Below are 17,260 nucleotides of genomic sequence, written 5' to 3' on the forward strand. Positions count from 1 at the left end.
CAAAATTTTATTTCTATAATGAATTTTGTCAAAATTTTATTTCTATAGAAAATTTTTTACAATTTTTTTACTATAGAAATTTTTGACAAAATTTTATTTCTAGAGAAAATTTTGTGAAATATTTATTTCTATAGAAAACTTTGTGGAAATTTTATTTCTATAGATAATTTTGTCAAAAATTTATTTCTATAGAAAATTGTGTCAAAATTTTATTTCTATAAGAAAATTTTGCCAAAATTTTATTTCCATTCTGATTATTAATTTTGTTCGGCTTGAGGTCATAGAAACAATCGATTATTGATTTGTTTTAATATTTATTTCCAATATTTCGGTTAGTGCCACTAACCATCTTCTGGGATTTTGTATCTACATAAATTACAAAAATTAAATTACTTTTAATGTTCACAAATCACAATATTATTTTAGATATAATATATTGATAATAACTAACGTGAGTTCGTGTGATGCTGTTCGTTCTGCAAGTCACCGTACACTAAGCTTCGTTTGTGTCGATGCTTGTTTATGATGTGTCGATATATTCTCGCGCATTCTTCCGTGTCTTCTTTGAAAATTCATTCTCTTGTCAGGAGAGAGATCTATTATATTAAGCATCTCAAGAGTGTATCTACGCCTATGATTATTCTCTTGAGCAAGTATCTCGACGTCTGTGAAGTTGGGCTTGTGTCCTGTTGTTGCACAGTGAGCTGCAAGTGCTGTTTTTTGCTCTACTGATTTGTCTACAGCTTTAAGGTCTGATTTATGCGACGAAAGTCTTGTCTTAAGTTTGGTCATTGTAGTGCTAACATATGCCATTGGGCATATGTTGGACTTGTCTCCATTACATTTAATTTTGTACACTATGTTACTCCTGTCCTCATTCTTTATTTTTGACTTTGTGTTGCTGAATAATTCCTTTACTGTTCTCGATGTGCGTGAAGCAATTTGAATCTTGTCCTTGTTATATACGTCCGATTTGAAAAAACGCTCTGAGAATCCTTCAACGTAAGTCATGGGTTTGTATGACTTATCCTTATTATGGTTCGGCTCTTCAATAGTCTTAGTTTTAACGTTTTCGTCAAGTGTTTTATTTTTAACGCGATTTATTAGTCTGCTTATTATTCTATTTGGAAAATCGTTTGTGGTCAATATATGTCTTATCTTTATTTCATTCTCCTTGTGGAATTCTGCATCACTTATCCTTAAGATTCGATCTATAAAATTGATTGCTGTCATATGGATTATACTTTTATTGTGTTTTGAATTATAATTTATTAGTCGTCCAGTTGCTGTTGGTTTTCAGCCTCAAACAATTATCATCTCTCAGTATGTTACAGTCTAAATATGGTAGCTTGTTATCCTTCTCTAACTCCATTGTAAATTGTACTTGACTGTGGAATGAGTTTAATGCGTCAAGAGTACTTTCCACGTCGGTTTTCTTTACTATCGCAAATATGTCGTCCACATATTTTGTTATAATTCGAGGTTTCGGTATCTTGCTTAAGGACACGTCTAGTAGCTCTTCCATGGTGATGTCAGCAATTATTGGAGATGCTGGAGATCCCATTGGCATTCCTTTCAATTGTTCATACGTCTTATCTTCATATTTGAAGTACCTACTGTCTTTTATTTCTATAGATTTTATTTCTATTGAAAATTTTATCAAAATTGTATTTCTATGGACATTCGATAGACATAGACGCACGGCGTTTTTCAAAAGAAATTTTGATATCCGTGGTCTTAAATATTACTTCAACTTATAGTCATTACAAATACCACCTATGCCATAAATCATAATTTTCATTTATTTCAATATTTTAAAAATTCTAAAATCCAACTTTTTAATTCTGATTATAAATCCCTAGTCCCAGATTATCTTGACCATAAGGGAGGGTACAAAAATATTTGTGTAGCAATTGTTTTCTTTAGCAATATATTTTAGGATGTACAATTGAAGAAGCAAACAACTTCCATTACGTCCAGATTGCCATATGCTTCCCCATACATGTATAAAGGAAATAAATGGAATTCTATTTAAATCGGATGCCAGCTTATGTCTATACAAACGAAATTATTTGAAATTCATAAATTATGTTCAAATATAACATAGGAAAAATAATAAAATATTTTTTTGCTTTTATTCCACTGGATATAAAAGATGTTCGAAGAATTTTTATAGTTTTTGTTGGAGGATGTTTTACAAGATGAAGTTACAAATATTAGCAATGTCTTGTTTAAGTAAATTAAAATGTTTGTATATGAACAGGCTAGTAAGCAAATAAAAATTGCAAATGGTTTTAAATGTGTGAGAATATGTTCGGAAATCTATTTTCTACACACAAAGAAAATTTCATTAAAATTGAATCAGCGAAAAAGTTTCATTAGGACAATGAAAACTTTCGTTAATAATACGAAACGTTTCATTGTTTAACAGAAAATTTATCGTAATGATAAAAAATTTTCTTATATTAACGAATTTGTTTCGTTGTTTTTAATGCCAACTATTTCTAAACTATTTCTTCCAGTTTATGACAACACATCAATTTAGTGAAAGAAAATTTCATTAAAATTGAGCCAATGAAAATTTTACATTGATATAATGAAACATTTTCATTAAAACAATGAAGATATTCGTTAATAGTACGAAACGTTACGTTAATTAACAGAAAATTCGTTATAATAACGAAAAATTTCGTTGCATTAACGAATTTGTTTCATTGGCTCACTTTTAATGACACATTTCGTTAATATAATGAAACTTTTTCTACCAGTGTAGTTAAAGTGAAAAAGTATATATTCTTTACGGTATATTTTCACCGAGAAAAAGTCTTCGGAATAGAAGGATTTTCGGAGCTTAGCTCCAGGCAAATGGACACAGTAGTGATTTGAATATTATATCATAGAAGATGTTTATACAGAATTCGATATTCACATAAAATTAAAAAATATGAGAGACAAGACACACGACTTACCTTTATTTCTTCGTGTCGAATTTGCTGATGCTGCTGCCTCATAGGCGTCCTTATCTGTGATTTCTTCCTTAATGATGGTTTTACCGTCGAGAGCCATCTACAAATAAAATAAAACAGAAACCCCCCAATAAATTAGTATCACTCTGTCAAATATCCAAAAGACGTAAATGAACTATGACAGTAATTGAGTTAATATAGAAATATTTTATCTCTCATTTCATTCAAGCCCATATCCAATCAGCAAGTGATAAATTTCTCACATTATAAAAACCCTTTTGGGGTAAACCGAAGCGTCGAAGCTGATAGGGTGTTGTTTTGCTTACAGTGGCATTTAAATTTATTTATGCACGAAATTGGTGTCTGGCATGCAAGCTCACACCCCCCACCCCCTGCGCCACACCAAAACATACAATTTCGGTCATAAAATATTCTTGGGGGCAAGATTTTACAACAATAAAATCAAACACAATATCATTTTTGGTGATAACATCGGAAATCACTGAAATCACACGGATGCCATTTTGGATAACAAAAATTTTGGGAATGATGTGGCGAGTCATATTTTAATTGATTTTAACCAATTAAAACCGGGAATAAAAAAAAATTGTATAAACAATATCGTCGATATTTAATTATGATTAGCTATGTCCTATTTTTTTATTTGATTATTTTTTTTTTAATTATTTTAAAACGTTTGTGTGTGTCTTATGTTATATTAGCGAATAGGAATTTTTATAAGTGCAATAGTAAATAACCTAAATAAAGATTAAATATTCAATAAATACCATTCTAGAGATGCCCGGAATCCCCCAGCGAAACGATGGATGACAAAAATTGAATAAACTTATCTTGTATTCCCAATAAAATACCTGGCCTTAAAAGTTCATGAATAACATTTAATGAATAAGTTAATCTAAATTAAATAATATTAAATTAAAATGGGTTTGACGTGCAATATTTTGATGTAGTTTTGAAATTTTTAATTAAATTAAAATAAATTAAATTAGATTGACAAGTTTTCATTAAATTAATTTAAATAGAATTGAACTAAATTAAATTCAATAAAATTAAATGGAATTTAAAATCCGATAAAATACATAAAATTTTTATCAATTAAATGTAATATTATTGGACATTTATCATTACGATAGAAGTATCTTGCACAATCCGAGAAGTGCGACTTTGGTCGCAAGCATGAGACTTATGATAAAATTTGTTATTTTTTTGTTTACAAATGGGAAAATGCCGTATGTCGTGTTCAATCACTGTGAGTTGTTGCCAATTAATTTTTATACCCTCCATCATAGGATGGGGGTATGTTAAGTTTGTCATTCCGTTTGTACTACATCGAAATATTTTTCTGAGACCCCATAAAGTATATATATATATATATATATATATATATATATATATATATATATATATATATATATATATATATATATATATATATATATATATATATATATATATATATATATATATATATATATATATATATATATATATATATATATATATATATATATATATATATATATATATATATATATATATAAGTAGTTGTTATTGTTGTAGGTCGGATGGTATTGTAAATGGTTCATATTGGACCACTTTTACGTATAGCCGCCATGTAAACTGATACCCAGATTTGGCTTGCGGAGCCTCTTAGCAAATTTCATCCGATCCGGTTGAAATTTGGTACGTGGTGTTGGTATATGGTCTCTAACAAGCATGCACAAGTTGGTCTATATCGGTCCATTTTTATACCCTCCACCATAGGATGGGGGTATATTAAGTTTGTCATTCCGTTTGTAACACATCGAAATATTGCTCTAAGACCCCATAAAGTATATATATTCTGGGTCGTGGTGAAATTCTGAGTCGATCTAAGCATGTCCGTCCGTCCGTCCGTCTGTCCGTCCGTCCGTCTGTCCGTCTGTCCGTCTGTCCGGCTGTCCGTCTGTGGAAATCACGCTAACTTCCGAACGAAACAAGCTATCGACTTGAAACTTGGCATAAGTAGTTGTTATTGATGTAGGTCGGATGGTATTGAAAATGGGCCATATCGGACCACGTTTACGTGTAGCCCCCATATAAACCGATCCCCAAATTTGGCTTGGGGAGCCTCCCGGAGCAGCAAAATTAATCCGATCCGGTTGAAATTTGGTACGTGGTCTAAGTATACGGTCTCTAACAACCATGCAAAAATTGGTCCATATCGGTCCATAATTATATATAGCCCCCATATAAACCGATCCCCAGATTTGACCTCCGGAGCCTCTTGGAGGGGCAAAATTCATCCGATCCGATTGAAATTTGGTACCTGATGTTAGTATATGGTCTCTAACAACCATGCAAAAATTGGTCCATATCGGTCCATAATTATATATAGCCCCCATATAAACCGATCCCCAGATTTGACCTCCGGAGATTTTTGGAGGGGCAAAATTCATCCAATCCGGTTGAAATTTGGTACCTGATGTTAGTATACGGCCTCTAACAACCATGAAAAATTGGTCCATATCGGTCCATAATAATATATAGCTCCCATATAAACCGATCCCCAGATTTGACCTCCGGAGCCTCTTGGAGGAGCAAAATTCATCCGATCCGGTTGAAATTTAGTACGTGGTCTTAGTATACGGTTTTTAACAACCATGCAAAAATTGGTCCATATCGGTCCATAATTATATATAGCCCCCATATAAACCGATCCCCAGATTTGACCTCCGGAGCCTCTTGGAGGGGCAAAATTCATCCGATCCGGTTGAAATTTGGTACCTGATGTTAGTTTACGGCCTCTAATAACCATGCAAAAATTGGTCCATATCGGTCCATAATTATATATAGCCCCCATATAAACCGATCCCCAGATTTGACCTCCGGAGCTTCTAGGAAGAGCAAAATAGATCCGATCCAGTTGAAATTTGGTACATGGTGTTAGTATATGGTTTCTAACAACCATGCAAAAATTGGTCCATATCGGTCCATAATTATATATAGTTCCCATATAAACCGTCCCCAGATTTGACGTCCGGAACCTCTTGGAGGAGCAAAAGTCATCCGATACGGTTGAAATTTGGTACATTTTGTCAATATATGGCCTCTAACAGCCATGTAAAAATTGGTCCATATCGGTCTTTAGTTATATATAACCGATGACTTATTACACAAAAATTGGTCCATATCGCCAAAAATAATCTACCAAAACTTTATTTCCATAGAAAATTTTGTCAAATTTTATTACTGTAGAAAGTTTTTTCAAAATTTCATTTCTATAGAAAGTTTTGTCAAAAGTTTATTTCTATACAAATGTTTTCAAAATTTTATTTCCATAGAAAATTTTGTCAAAATTTTATTTCTATAGAAAATTTTGTAATCTACCAAAACTTTATTTCCATAGAAAATTTTGTCAAATTTTATTACTATAGAAAGTTTTGTTAAAATTTCATTTCTATAGAAAGTTTTGTCAAAAGATTATTCTATAGAAATGTTTGTCAAAATTTTATTTCTATAGAAAATTTTGTAAAAAATTTATTTCTGTAGAAAATTTTGTCAACATTTTATTTCTATACTAAGTTTTGTCAAAATTTCATTTCTATACAAAATTTTGTCAACATTTTATTTCTATAGAAATTTTTGTCAAAATTGCTATAGAAAATTTTGTCAACATTTTACTTCCATAGAAAATTTTGTCAACATTTTATTTCTATAGAAAATTTTGTCAAGTTTTTATTTCTATAGAAATTTTTGTCAAATTTTTATTTCTATAGAAAATTTTGTCAAAATTTTATTTCTATAGAAAATTTTGTCAAGGTTTCATTTCTATAGAAAATTTTGTCAAAATTTTATTTCTATAGAAAATTTTGTCAAACTAGATTATATACGTATTTAATCGGCCTTTTTTTGTTTAATATATACCCCGTATGGGCTAACTTACAATTTAGAAGACAGTGTTAAAAAGTTTTACGATACCTTGCCATCGGCAAGTGTTATCGCAACCCAAGTAATTCGATTGTGGATGACAGCCTTTAGTAGAAGTTCCTACGCAATCCATGGTGGAGGGTACATAAGATTCGGCCTGGCCGAACTTACGGCCGTATATACTTGTTATTTATAACCCCCATATAAACCGATCCTTAGTTTTGAACTCCGAAGCCTCGTGGAGGACCAAAATTCATCCGATCCAGTTGAAATTTGGTACGTGGTGTTAGTATATGGCCTCTAACAACTAACATATGCAAAAATTGGTCCATATCGATCCATAATTATATATAGCCCCCAAAAAAACTGATCCCAAGATTTGCCTGGCGGAGCCTCTTAGAGAAGCAAATTTTATCCGATCCGGTTGAAATTTCGTACGTGGTGTTGGTACATGGTCTCTAACAACCATGCACAAATTTGTCTATATCGGTCCATTTATATATATATATATAAACCCCTTATAAACCGATCCCCAGATTAAAACTCCGGAGCCTCGTGGAGGACCAAAAATCCGATCCGGTTGAAATATGGTACGTGGTATTGGTATATGGTCTCCAACAACCATGCACAAATTGGACTATATCGGTCCATAATTATATATAACCCCCATATAGATCCCCAAGTTTTGACCTCCGGAGCCTCTTGGCGGAGCAAAATTCATCCGATCAGTTTGAAATTTGGCACATGGTGTAAGTATATAGTCTCTAATAACCATGCAAAAAATGGTCCATATCGGTCCATAATTATATATATAGCCGATCCCAAATCACACAAAAATTGGTCCATATCGCCAAAAAGAATCTACGCAAATTTTATTTCTATAGAAAATTTTGTCAAAATTTTATTTCCATGGAAAATTTGGCAAATTTTTTTTCTATAGAAAATTTTGTTAACATTGTATTTCTATAGAAAATTATGTCAAAATTTTATTTCTGTAGAAAATTTCGTCAAAATTTTATTTCTATAGAAAATTTTGTCAAAACTTTATTTCTATAGAAAATTTCGTCAATATTTTATTTCTGTAGAAAATTTTGTCAAATTTTTTTTCTAAGGAAAATGTTGTCAAAATTTTATTTCTATATATTTTTTTTTCAAAATTATATCTCTATAGAAAATTTTGTTAACATTTTATTTCTATAGAAAATTTTGTTAAAATTTTATTCCTATAGAAATTTTTTTCACATTTTTTTTCTATAGAAAATTTTGTCAAAATTTTACTTCTATAGAAAATTTCGTCAAAATTTTATTTCTATGAATTTTTTTTTTTTCAAAATTATATTTCTATAGAAAATTTTTTTTCACAATTTTATTTCTATAGAAAATTTTGTTAAATTTTTTTTCTATAGAAAATTTTGTCAAAATTGTACTTCTATAGAAAATTTCGTCAAAATTTTATTTCTATAGAAAATGTTGTCAAAATTTTATTCCTATGGCTTTTTTTTCAAAATTATATTTCTATAGAAATTTTTTTTCAAAATTTTATTTCTATAGAAAATTTCGTCAAAATTTTATTTCTATAGAAAATTTTGTCAAAATTTAATGTATAAAGAAAATGTTGTCAAAATATTATTTCTATAGATTTTTTTTAAATTATATTTCTATAGAAAATTTTGTTAACTTTTTATTTCTATAGACATTTTTTTCAAATTTTTTTTCTATAGAAATTTTTTTTTCAAAATTTTGTTTCTATAGAAAATTTTGTCAAAATTTCATTTCTATAGAAAATTTGGCAAAATTTTATTTCTACAGATTTTTTTTTAATTATATTTCTATAGAAAATTTGGTTAAAATTTTATTTCTATAGAAAATTTGGTTAAAATTTTATTTCTATAAAAAAATTTGCCAAAATTTTATTTCTGTAGAAAAATTTGTCAAAATTTTATTTCTAAAGAAAATGTTGTCAAAATTTTATTTCTATAGATTTATTTTTTTAAAATTTTCAAAATTATATATTTTTGTCAAAATTATATCTCTATAGAAAATTTTGTTAACATTTTATTTCAATAGAAAATTTCGTCAAAATTTTATTTCTATAGAAAATTTCGTCAAAATTTTATTTCTATAGAAAATTTCGTCAAAATTTTATTTCTGTAGAAAATTTTGTCAATTTTTTTTTCTAAAGAAAATGTTGTCAACATTTTAAAATATTGTCAAAATATTATTCCTATGGATTTTTTTTTTCAAAATTATATTTCTATAGAAATTTTGTTTCAAAATTTTATTTCTATAGAAAATTTTGTCAAAATTTTATTTCTATAGAAAATTTTGTCAAAATTTTATTTCTATAGAAAATTTTGTCAAAATTTTATTTCTATAAAAATTTTGTTTAATTTTTATTTCTATAGAAAAATTTGTTTAATTTTTATTTCTATAGAAAATTTTTTCCAATTTTTTCTATAAAAAAAATTTTGTCACACTTTTATTTCTATAGAAAATTTTGTGAAAATTTTATTTCTATAGAAAATTTTGGAAAAATTTTTTTTCTATAGAAAATTTCGTCAAAATTTTATTTCTATAGAATTTTTTTATACCCTCCACCATAGGATGGGGGTATATTAAGTTTGTCATTCCGTTTGTAACACATCGAAATATTGCTCTAAGACCCCATAAAGTATATATATTCTGGGTCGTGGTGAAATTCTGAGTCGATCTAAGCATGTCCGTCCGTCCGTCCGTCTGTCCGTCTGTCCGTCCGTCCGTCTGTCCGTCTGTCCGGCTGTCCGTCCGTCTGTGGAAATCACGCTAACTTCCGAACGAAACAAGCTATCGACTTGAAACTTGGCATAAGTAGTTGTTATTGATGTAGGTCGGATGGTATTGAAAATGGGCCATATCGGACCACGTTTACGTGTAGCCCCCATATAAACCGATCCCCAAATTTGGCTTGGGGAGCCTCCCGGAGCAGCAAAATTAATCCGATCCGGTTGAAATTTGGTACGTGGTCTAAGTATACGGTCTCTAACAACCATGCAAAAATTGGTCCATATCGGTTCATAATTATATATAGCCCCCATATAAACCGATCCCCAGATTTGACCTCCGGAGCCTCTTGGAGGAGCAAAATTCATCCGATCCGGTTGAAATTTAGTACGTGGTCTTAGTATACGGTTTTTAACAACCATGCAAAAATTGGTCCATATCGGTCCATAATTATATATAGCCCCCATATAAACCGATCCCCAGATTTGACCTCCGGAGCCTCTTGGAGGGGCAAAATTCATCCGATCCGGTTGAAATTTGGTACCTGATGTTAGTTTACGGCCTCTAATAACCATGCAAAAATTGGTCCATATCGGTCCATAATTATATATAGCCCCCATATAAACCGATCCCCAGATTTGACCTCCGGAGCTTCTAGGAAGAGCAAAATTGATCCGATCCAGTTGAAATTTGGTAGATGGTGTTAGTATATGGTCTCTAACAACCATGCAAAAATTGGTCCATATCGGTCCATAATTATATATAGTTCCCATATAAACCGTCCCCAGATTTGACGTCCGGAACCTCTTGGAGGAGCAAAAGTCATCCGATACGGTTGAAATTTGGTACATTTTGTCAATATATGGCCTCTAACAGCCATGTAAAAATTGGTCCATATCGGTCTTTAGTTATATATAACCGATGACTTATTACACAAAAATTGGTCCATATCGCCAAAAATAATCTACCAAAACTTTATTTCCATAGAAAATTTTGTCAAATTTTATTACTGTAGAAAGTTTTTTCAAAATTTCATTTCTATAGAAAGTTTTGTCAAAAGTTTATTTCTATACAAATGTTTTCAAAATTTTATTTCCATAGAAAATTTTGTCAAAATTTTATTTCTATAGAAAATTTTGTAATCTACCAAAACTTTATTTCCATAGAAAATTTTGTCAAATTTTATTACTATAGAAAGTTTTGTTAAAATTTCATTTCTATAGAAAGTTTTGTCAAAAGATTATTCTATAGAAATGTTTGTCAAAATTTTATTTCTATAGAAAATTTTGTAAAAAATTTATTTCTGTAGAAAATTTTGTCAACATTTTATTTCTATACTAAGTTTTGTCAAAATTTCATTTCTATACAAAATTTTGTCAACATTTTATTTCTATAGAAATTTTTGTCAAAATTGCTATAGAAAATTTTGTCAACATTTTACTTCCATAGAAAATTTTGTCAACATTTTATTTCTATAGAAAATTTTGTCAAGTTTTTATTTCTATAGAAATTTTTGTCAAATTTTTATTTCTATAGAAAATTTTGTCAAAATTTTATTTCTTTAGAAAATTTTGTCAAGGTTTCATTTCTATAGAAAATTTTGTCAAAATTTTATTTCTATAGAAAATTTTGTCAAACTAGATTATATACGTATTTAATCGGCCTTTTTTTGTTTAATATATACCCCGTATGGGCTAACTTACAATTTAGAAGACAGTGTTAAAAAGTTTTACGATACCTTGCCATCGGCAAGTGTTATCGCAACCCAAGTAATTCGATTGTGGATGACAGCCTTTAGTAGAAGTTCCTACGCAATCCATGGTGGAGGGTACATAAGATTCGGCCTGGCCGAACTTACGGCCGTATATACTTGTTTTCCAATATTTATTTCTCTAGAAAATTTATTCAAAATGCGGCGAGTGTTACCGCAACTCAAGTAATTCGATTGTGGATGACAGTCTTTAGTAGAAGTTTCTATGCATCCATGGTGGAGGGTACATAAGATTCGGCCTGGCCGAACTTACGGCCGTATATACTTGCTCAATTTTAATTAGATAAATTTAAATAAATTAATATGTAATCAATATAAATAGGGGTTACTTCAGATTGTACTACTTTAAATGAAATTAATTAAAATTTTTGGAATTTTGAAACAAAATGTTTTTTTTTTGCAAAATACATTCCTATTTCAAAATACATGCAATTTCGTTCGCTCCTTCTCATTTCCCTACTAAATAGTGTGCAGTAAATAAATCCCAGTAATTTTGAGGTTCATGCTGTCACCATATGAATGCCTACGAAGAGTTGTAAAACTGGAGTATTGGCATTGCATGTGCAAAAGTTGTCAGAAGACTAAATTAAATGTGAGTATTGAATAGCAAATGCTGTCTGCTGCCTGCTGCTTTCCTTTACTAAACAATATCCAATTGAAATAATAGCAGAAAGCAAAACAGAACCAACCCATTTGCAATAACCACCGACAATCAATGTGAAGAACAGAACAGCTGCAGCTGCTTAAAATCCCTTAGACTATTGGCATTGGTATAGAACGAGAGCCTAGGCAGAATGCCAGAATTTTTGAGTTACAGCCATAAATCGAAACCGACCAACTAATCAAATCAGCAACACTTGCTACCATACTCACTCAGGGCACACAGCCTGTGCAAATTGCCACCACTAACTGCCTGATTGAAGGCAATAAAAGTGGTGCTGAACACCAATGATGTTATGGCGATATGGTTTGGAGCTGGGGTCTGGGGCTGGGGTCTGGGGCTGGGTATACCAAAATCCATTTACAACTCCATTTGTTGAAAAAACAAACTTTTGCCAAATGGAGCCCTTGGGCTGGGTTAATGGTTGCGTGCACACATTGTGCCAAACAACAGATGTTGGAGGTTACTAAAGATTTTTGCTGATTACAAATGCACATGTTAGGTGATTTCGATCGAAGGATTTTTCGTTCATAGAAAATTAAATGAAATTACCAAGTAAATAAATGGAGAAAGGGTGAATGCAGGTGGGGACGACTACCCAGGGATATTCCATTCCGTTTTGTATACCATTTGAAATCTATAGACTTATTACAGGGTTTATTGAAGCGATATCATGGAATTCTAAAACAATGCAGCAGTGTTAACTCATTTGTCGATATTCGTGTTACAAAAATAATCAACACTGAAAAAAATATCGATCTAATATAAAGATTAAGCAAAATAAATTTTAGACCAAGCAATTTTCACAAAATAAAAGGCAAATTCTTTAAGATAAAAAAAATAATTAAAATAAAGATCTTAATGTTCTTCAAAATATTGCATGTCAAACACTTCTTATCCTCTTCCCTTCAAGTGTATCTATAATTTACTAACAATTTATAACTGATGCCCCCATTTTTTTTTATTCCAAAAACTAAAAATATGGTTTCTTTCACTTGTGCTGATGAGGAAATAAATTTCACTTTGTTTTGTACGCCTTTTCTCAGTTAAACTCTGAAATTTTGAAGGTATCTGTAAAATGTTTCTAATCGTCTAAACACTCATTGCTGACGTCTACACCAAAGATATAACCTGCAGTAGCAGCAGTCTTCGCAGCAGCAGGTAATCTGAGTGATTTTCGCACATTTATGATGGCCAAAGAAAAAGAAATCGTAGAGGAAAAAACCAGCCCAACCAGCACCTGCATTCATAAATTCATTATTCCTGTTTAAATGACTGACACTGCGAAAGCAACAACAGAATCATTGAAGTAGAACTGAACATCTGAACAAGTGAATTATGCCATTTAGAGCAGCGTGATTGAATCTCAATGACTGCACGTTTGTATACTCGCAATAAGAATTGACACTCGTTGGGCCGGCCAGCTGTTCAATATTGGTGGCGTTTTGTTGTTGTATCTAACGATTGTTTAGCCTAGATTAGAAATATGAATGTGAGAGGGTCACAATGTGCGATATTTTCTATAAAGATGAACAATTTTATTTCTATAGAAAATTTTGTCAAAATTTTATTTCTATATGAACATTTTGTCAAAATTTTATTTCTATATGAAAATTTTGTCGATATTTTATTTCTATAGAAAATATTTATTTCTATAGAAAATTTTGACAAAAATTTTGTTTCTATAGAAAATTTTAACAAAATTTCATTTCTATAGAAAATTTTAACAAAATTTCATTTCTATAGAAAATTTTATTTCTATATAAAAATTTTATCAAAATTTTATTTCTATAGAAAATTTAACCCTCTAATGCCCAATCCAGCCTATAGGCGGGCTTCATTAAATAAGGAAGCCTTTAGTAAAACACACCTTAAGACAACAAAAATAAATAAAATAAAAAGAAAACTTAGTTGAACCTGTTCAAGAACCTTTGCAGCATATACTTAATTTTACCGTATAAATTTTACTTGATTAGTTTTCTCGCTTTTGTGTCGTTGTGAATATTTAATTAACTGACAAAAAACTTGGGGCATTAGAGGGTTAAAAAAATGGGTCCACGGAAAACTTTATCAATATTGTATTTCTATAATTTTTTTTTTAGAATTTTATTTCTATGTGAAAATTTTCTTAAAATTTTATCTCTATAGAAAATTGTGTAAACATTTTATTTCTATACTAAATTTTGTCAAAATTTTATTTCTATAGAAAATTTTTTCAAAATTTTATTTCTAAAGAAAATTTTGTCAAAATTTTATTTCTATATGAACATTTGTCAAAATTTTGTATCTATAGAAAATTGTATTTCTATATAAAAATTTTATCAAAATTTTATTTCTATAGAAAATTAAAAAAAAAATGGGTCCACGGAAAATTTTATCAAAATTGTATTTCTATAAATTTTTTTTTTAGAATTTTATTTCTATGTGAAAATTTTCTTAAAATTTTATCTCTATAGAAAATTGTGTCAAAATTTTATTTCTATACTAAATTTTGTCAAAATGTTATTTTTATATGAAAATTTTGTCGATATTTTATTTCTATAGAAAATTTTTTCAAAATTTTATTTCTATAGAACATTTTTTCATAATTTTGTATCTATAGAAAATTTTATTTTTATATAAAAATTTTATCAAAATTTTATTTCTATAGAAAATTAAAAAAAAAAAATGGGTCCACGGAAAATTTTATCAAAATTGTATTTCTATAAAATTTTTTTTTAGAATTTTATTTCTATGTGAACATTTTCTTAAAATTTTATCTCTATAGAAAATTGTGTCAAAAATTTCTTTCTATTCTAAATTTTGTCAAAATTTTATTTTTATATGAAAATTTTGTCGATATTTTATTACTATAGAAAGTTTTTTCAAAATTTTATTTCTATAGAACATTTTTTCAAAATTTTGTATCTATAGAAAATTTTAACAAAATTTCATTTCTATAGGACATTTTGGAAAAAAAAGTTATTTCTATACAAAATTTTGTCAACATTTTATTTCTATAGAATATTTTTTCAAAATTGTATTTCTATAGAAAATTTTGTTAAAATGTTATTTCTAAATGAAAAATTTGTCGATATTTTATTTCTATAGAAAATTTTGTCAAAATTTTATTTTTATAGAAAATTTTGTCAACATTTTATTTCTATAGAAAATTTTATCAAAATTTTATTTCTAAATGAAAAATTTGTCGATATTTTATTTCTATAGAAAATGTTGTCAAAATTTTATTTCTATAGAAAATTTTGTCAACATTTTATTTCTATAGAATATTTTTTCAAAATTGTATTTCTATAGAAAATGTTGTAAACATTTTATTTCTATAGACAATTTTGTCAAAGTTTTATTTTTTTTGTCAAAATTTTAGTTCTATAAAAATATTGTCAAAATTCTATTTATTTGGAAAAATTTTTTCCAAATTTTATTTCTATAGACAATTTTGTCAAAATTTTATTTCTATAGAAAATTAAAAAAAAAATTGGTTCAACTGAAAATTTTATCAAAATTTTATTTCTATAGAAAAATTTTTTAGAATTTTATTTCTATATAAAATTTTGTCAAAAATTTTATTTTTATAGGAAATTTTGAACAAAAAAAAATTACTTTTATAAAAAATGTCGTAAAAACTTTATTTCTATATGGGAAATTTTCCTAAAATTTTATTGTTATAGAAAATATTGTCAAAATGTTATTTCTACATGGTAATTTTTCATAAAATTTTAGTTCTATAGAAAATATTGCCTAAATTTCTATAGAAAATTTTATCAAAATTTTATTTCTATAGAAAATTGACAAAATGGGTCCACGGAAAATTTTATCAAAATTGTATTTCTATAAAAAAAATTTTTAGAATTTTATTTCTATGTGAACATTTTCTTAAAATTTTATCTCTATAGAAAATTGTGTCAAAATTTTATTTCTGTTCTAAATTTTTTCAAAATTTTATTTTTATATGAAAATTTTGTCGATATTTTATTTCTATAGAAAATTGTGTCAACATTTTATTTGGTATAGAAAATTTTGACAACATTTTGTTTCTATAGAAAATTTTAACAAAATTTCATTTCTATAGGAGATTTTGGAAAAAAGGTTATTTCTATAGAAAATTTTGTCAACATTTTATTTATATACAATATTTTTTCAAAATTGTATTTCTATAGAAAATATTGTTAAAATTTTATTTCTATAGAAAATTTTGTTAAAATTTTATTTCTATAGAAAATTTTGTTAAAATTTTATTTCCATAAACAATTTTGACAAAATTTTATTTATTTTGTCAAAATTTTAGTTCTATAGCAAATATTGTCAAAATTCTATTTATTTGGAAAAACTTTGTCAAAATGTTATTTCTATAGAAAATTTTGTCGATATTTTATTTCTATAGAAAATTTTATTTCTATAGAAAATTTTGTCAACATTTTTTTTCTATAGAAAATTTTGTCAACATTTTATTTCTATAGAATAGTTTTTCAAAATTGTATTTCTATAGAAAATTTTGTAAAAATTTTATTTCTTTAGACAATTTTGTCAAAGATTTATTTATTTTGTCAAAATTTTAGTTCTATAGAAAATATTGTCAAAATTCTATTTATTTGTAAAAATTTTGTCAAAATTTTATTTCTATAGAAAATTAAAAAAAAAATGGTTCAACTGAAAATTTTATCAAAATTTTATTTCTATAGAAAAATTTTTTAGAATTTTATTTCTATATAAAATTTTGTCAAAAATTTTATTTTCATAGGAAATTTTGAAAAAACAAATATTTTTATGGAAAATGTTGTAAAAACTTTATTTCTATATGGAAATTTTCCTAAAATTTCATTTTTATAGAAAGTATTGTCAAAATGTTATTTCTACATGGAAATTTTCATAAAATTTTATTTCTATAGAAAATATTGCCTAAATTTTATTTCTATAGAAAATGTTGTTAAACTTGTATTTCTATAAAAAATTTTTTCAAAATTTTATTTCTAAGAAAACTTTGGGAAAATTTTATTTCTGAGAAAACTTTGGCAAAATTTTATTTCAAATTTTGTCAAAATTTTGTTTCTATTGAAAATTTTGTAAAAATTTTATTTTTATAGAAAATGTTATCAAAAACTTTTTCTATATGAAAAATTTCCCAAAATTTTGTTTCTATAGAAAGTTTTGTCAAACTTTTATTTCTTTAAATAA

The 17,260-nt window shown here is 27.8% G+C and overlaps 1 protein-coding gene across 1 annotated transcript in view; it reads right to left on the reverse strand.

Annotated features, from left to right (window-relative positions):
- Window positions 1-17,260, reverse strand: part of nvy (CBFA2/RUNX1 partner transcriptional co-repressor nervy) — a 251,639-nt gene that overhangs the window by 35,678 nt on the left and 198,701 nt on the right. Inside the window, exon 2 of the mRNA XM_075310854.1 lies at window positions 2,970-3,066. Coding sequence (XP_075166969.1) covers window positions 2,970-3,066 — 97 coding nt within the window. The remainder of the gene's footprint in view (window positions 1-2,969; window positions 3,067-17,260) is intronic.

The sequence above is a fragment of the Haematobia irritans genome, chromosome 5 (assembly GCF_050003625.1).
Source record: "Haematobia irritans isolate KBUSLIRL chromosome 5, ASM5000362v1, whole genome shotgun sequence".
Classification (NCBI taxonomy): domain Eukaryota; kingdom Metazoa; phylum Arthropoda; class Insecta; order Diptera; family Muscidae; genus Haematobia; species Haematobia irritans.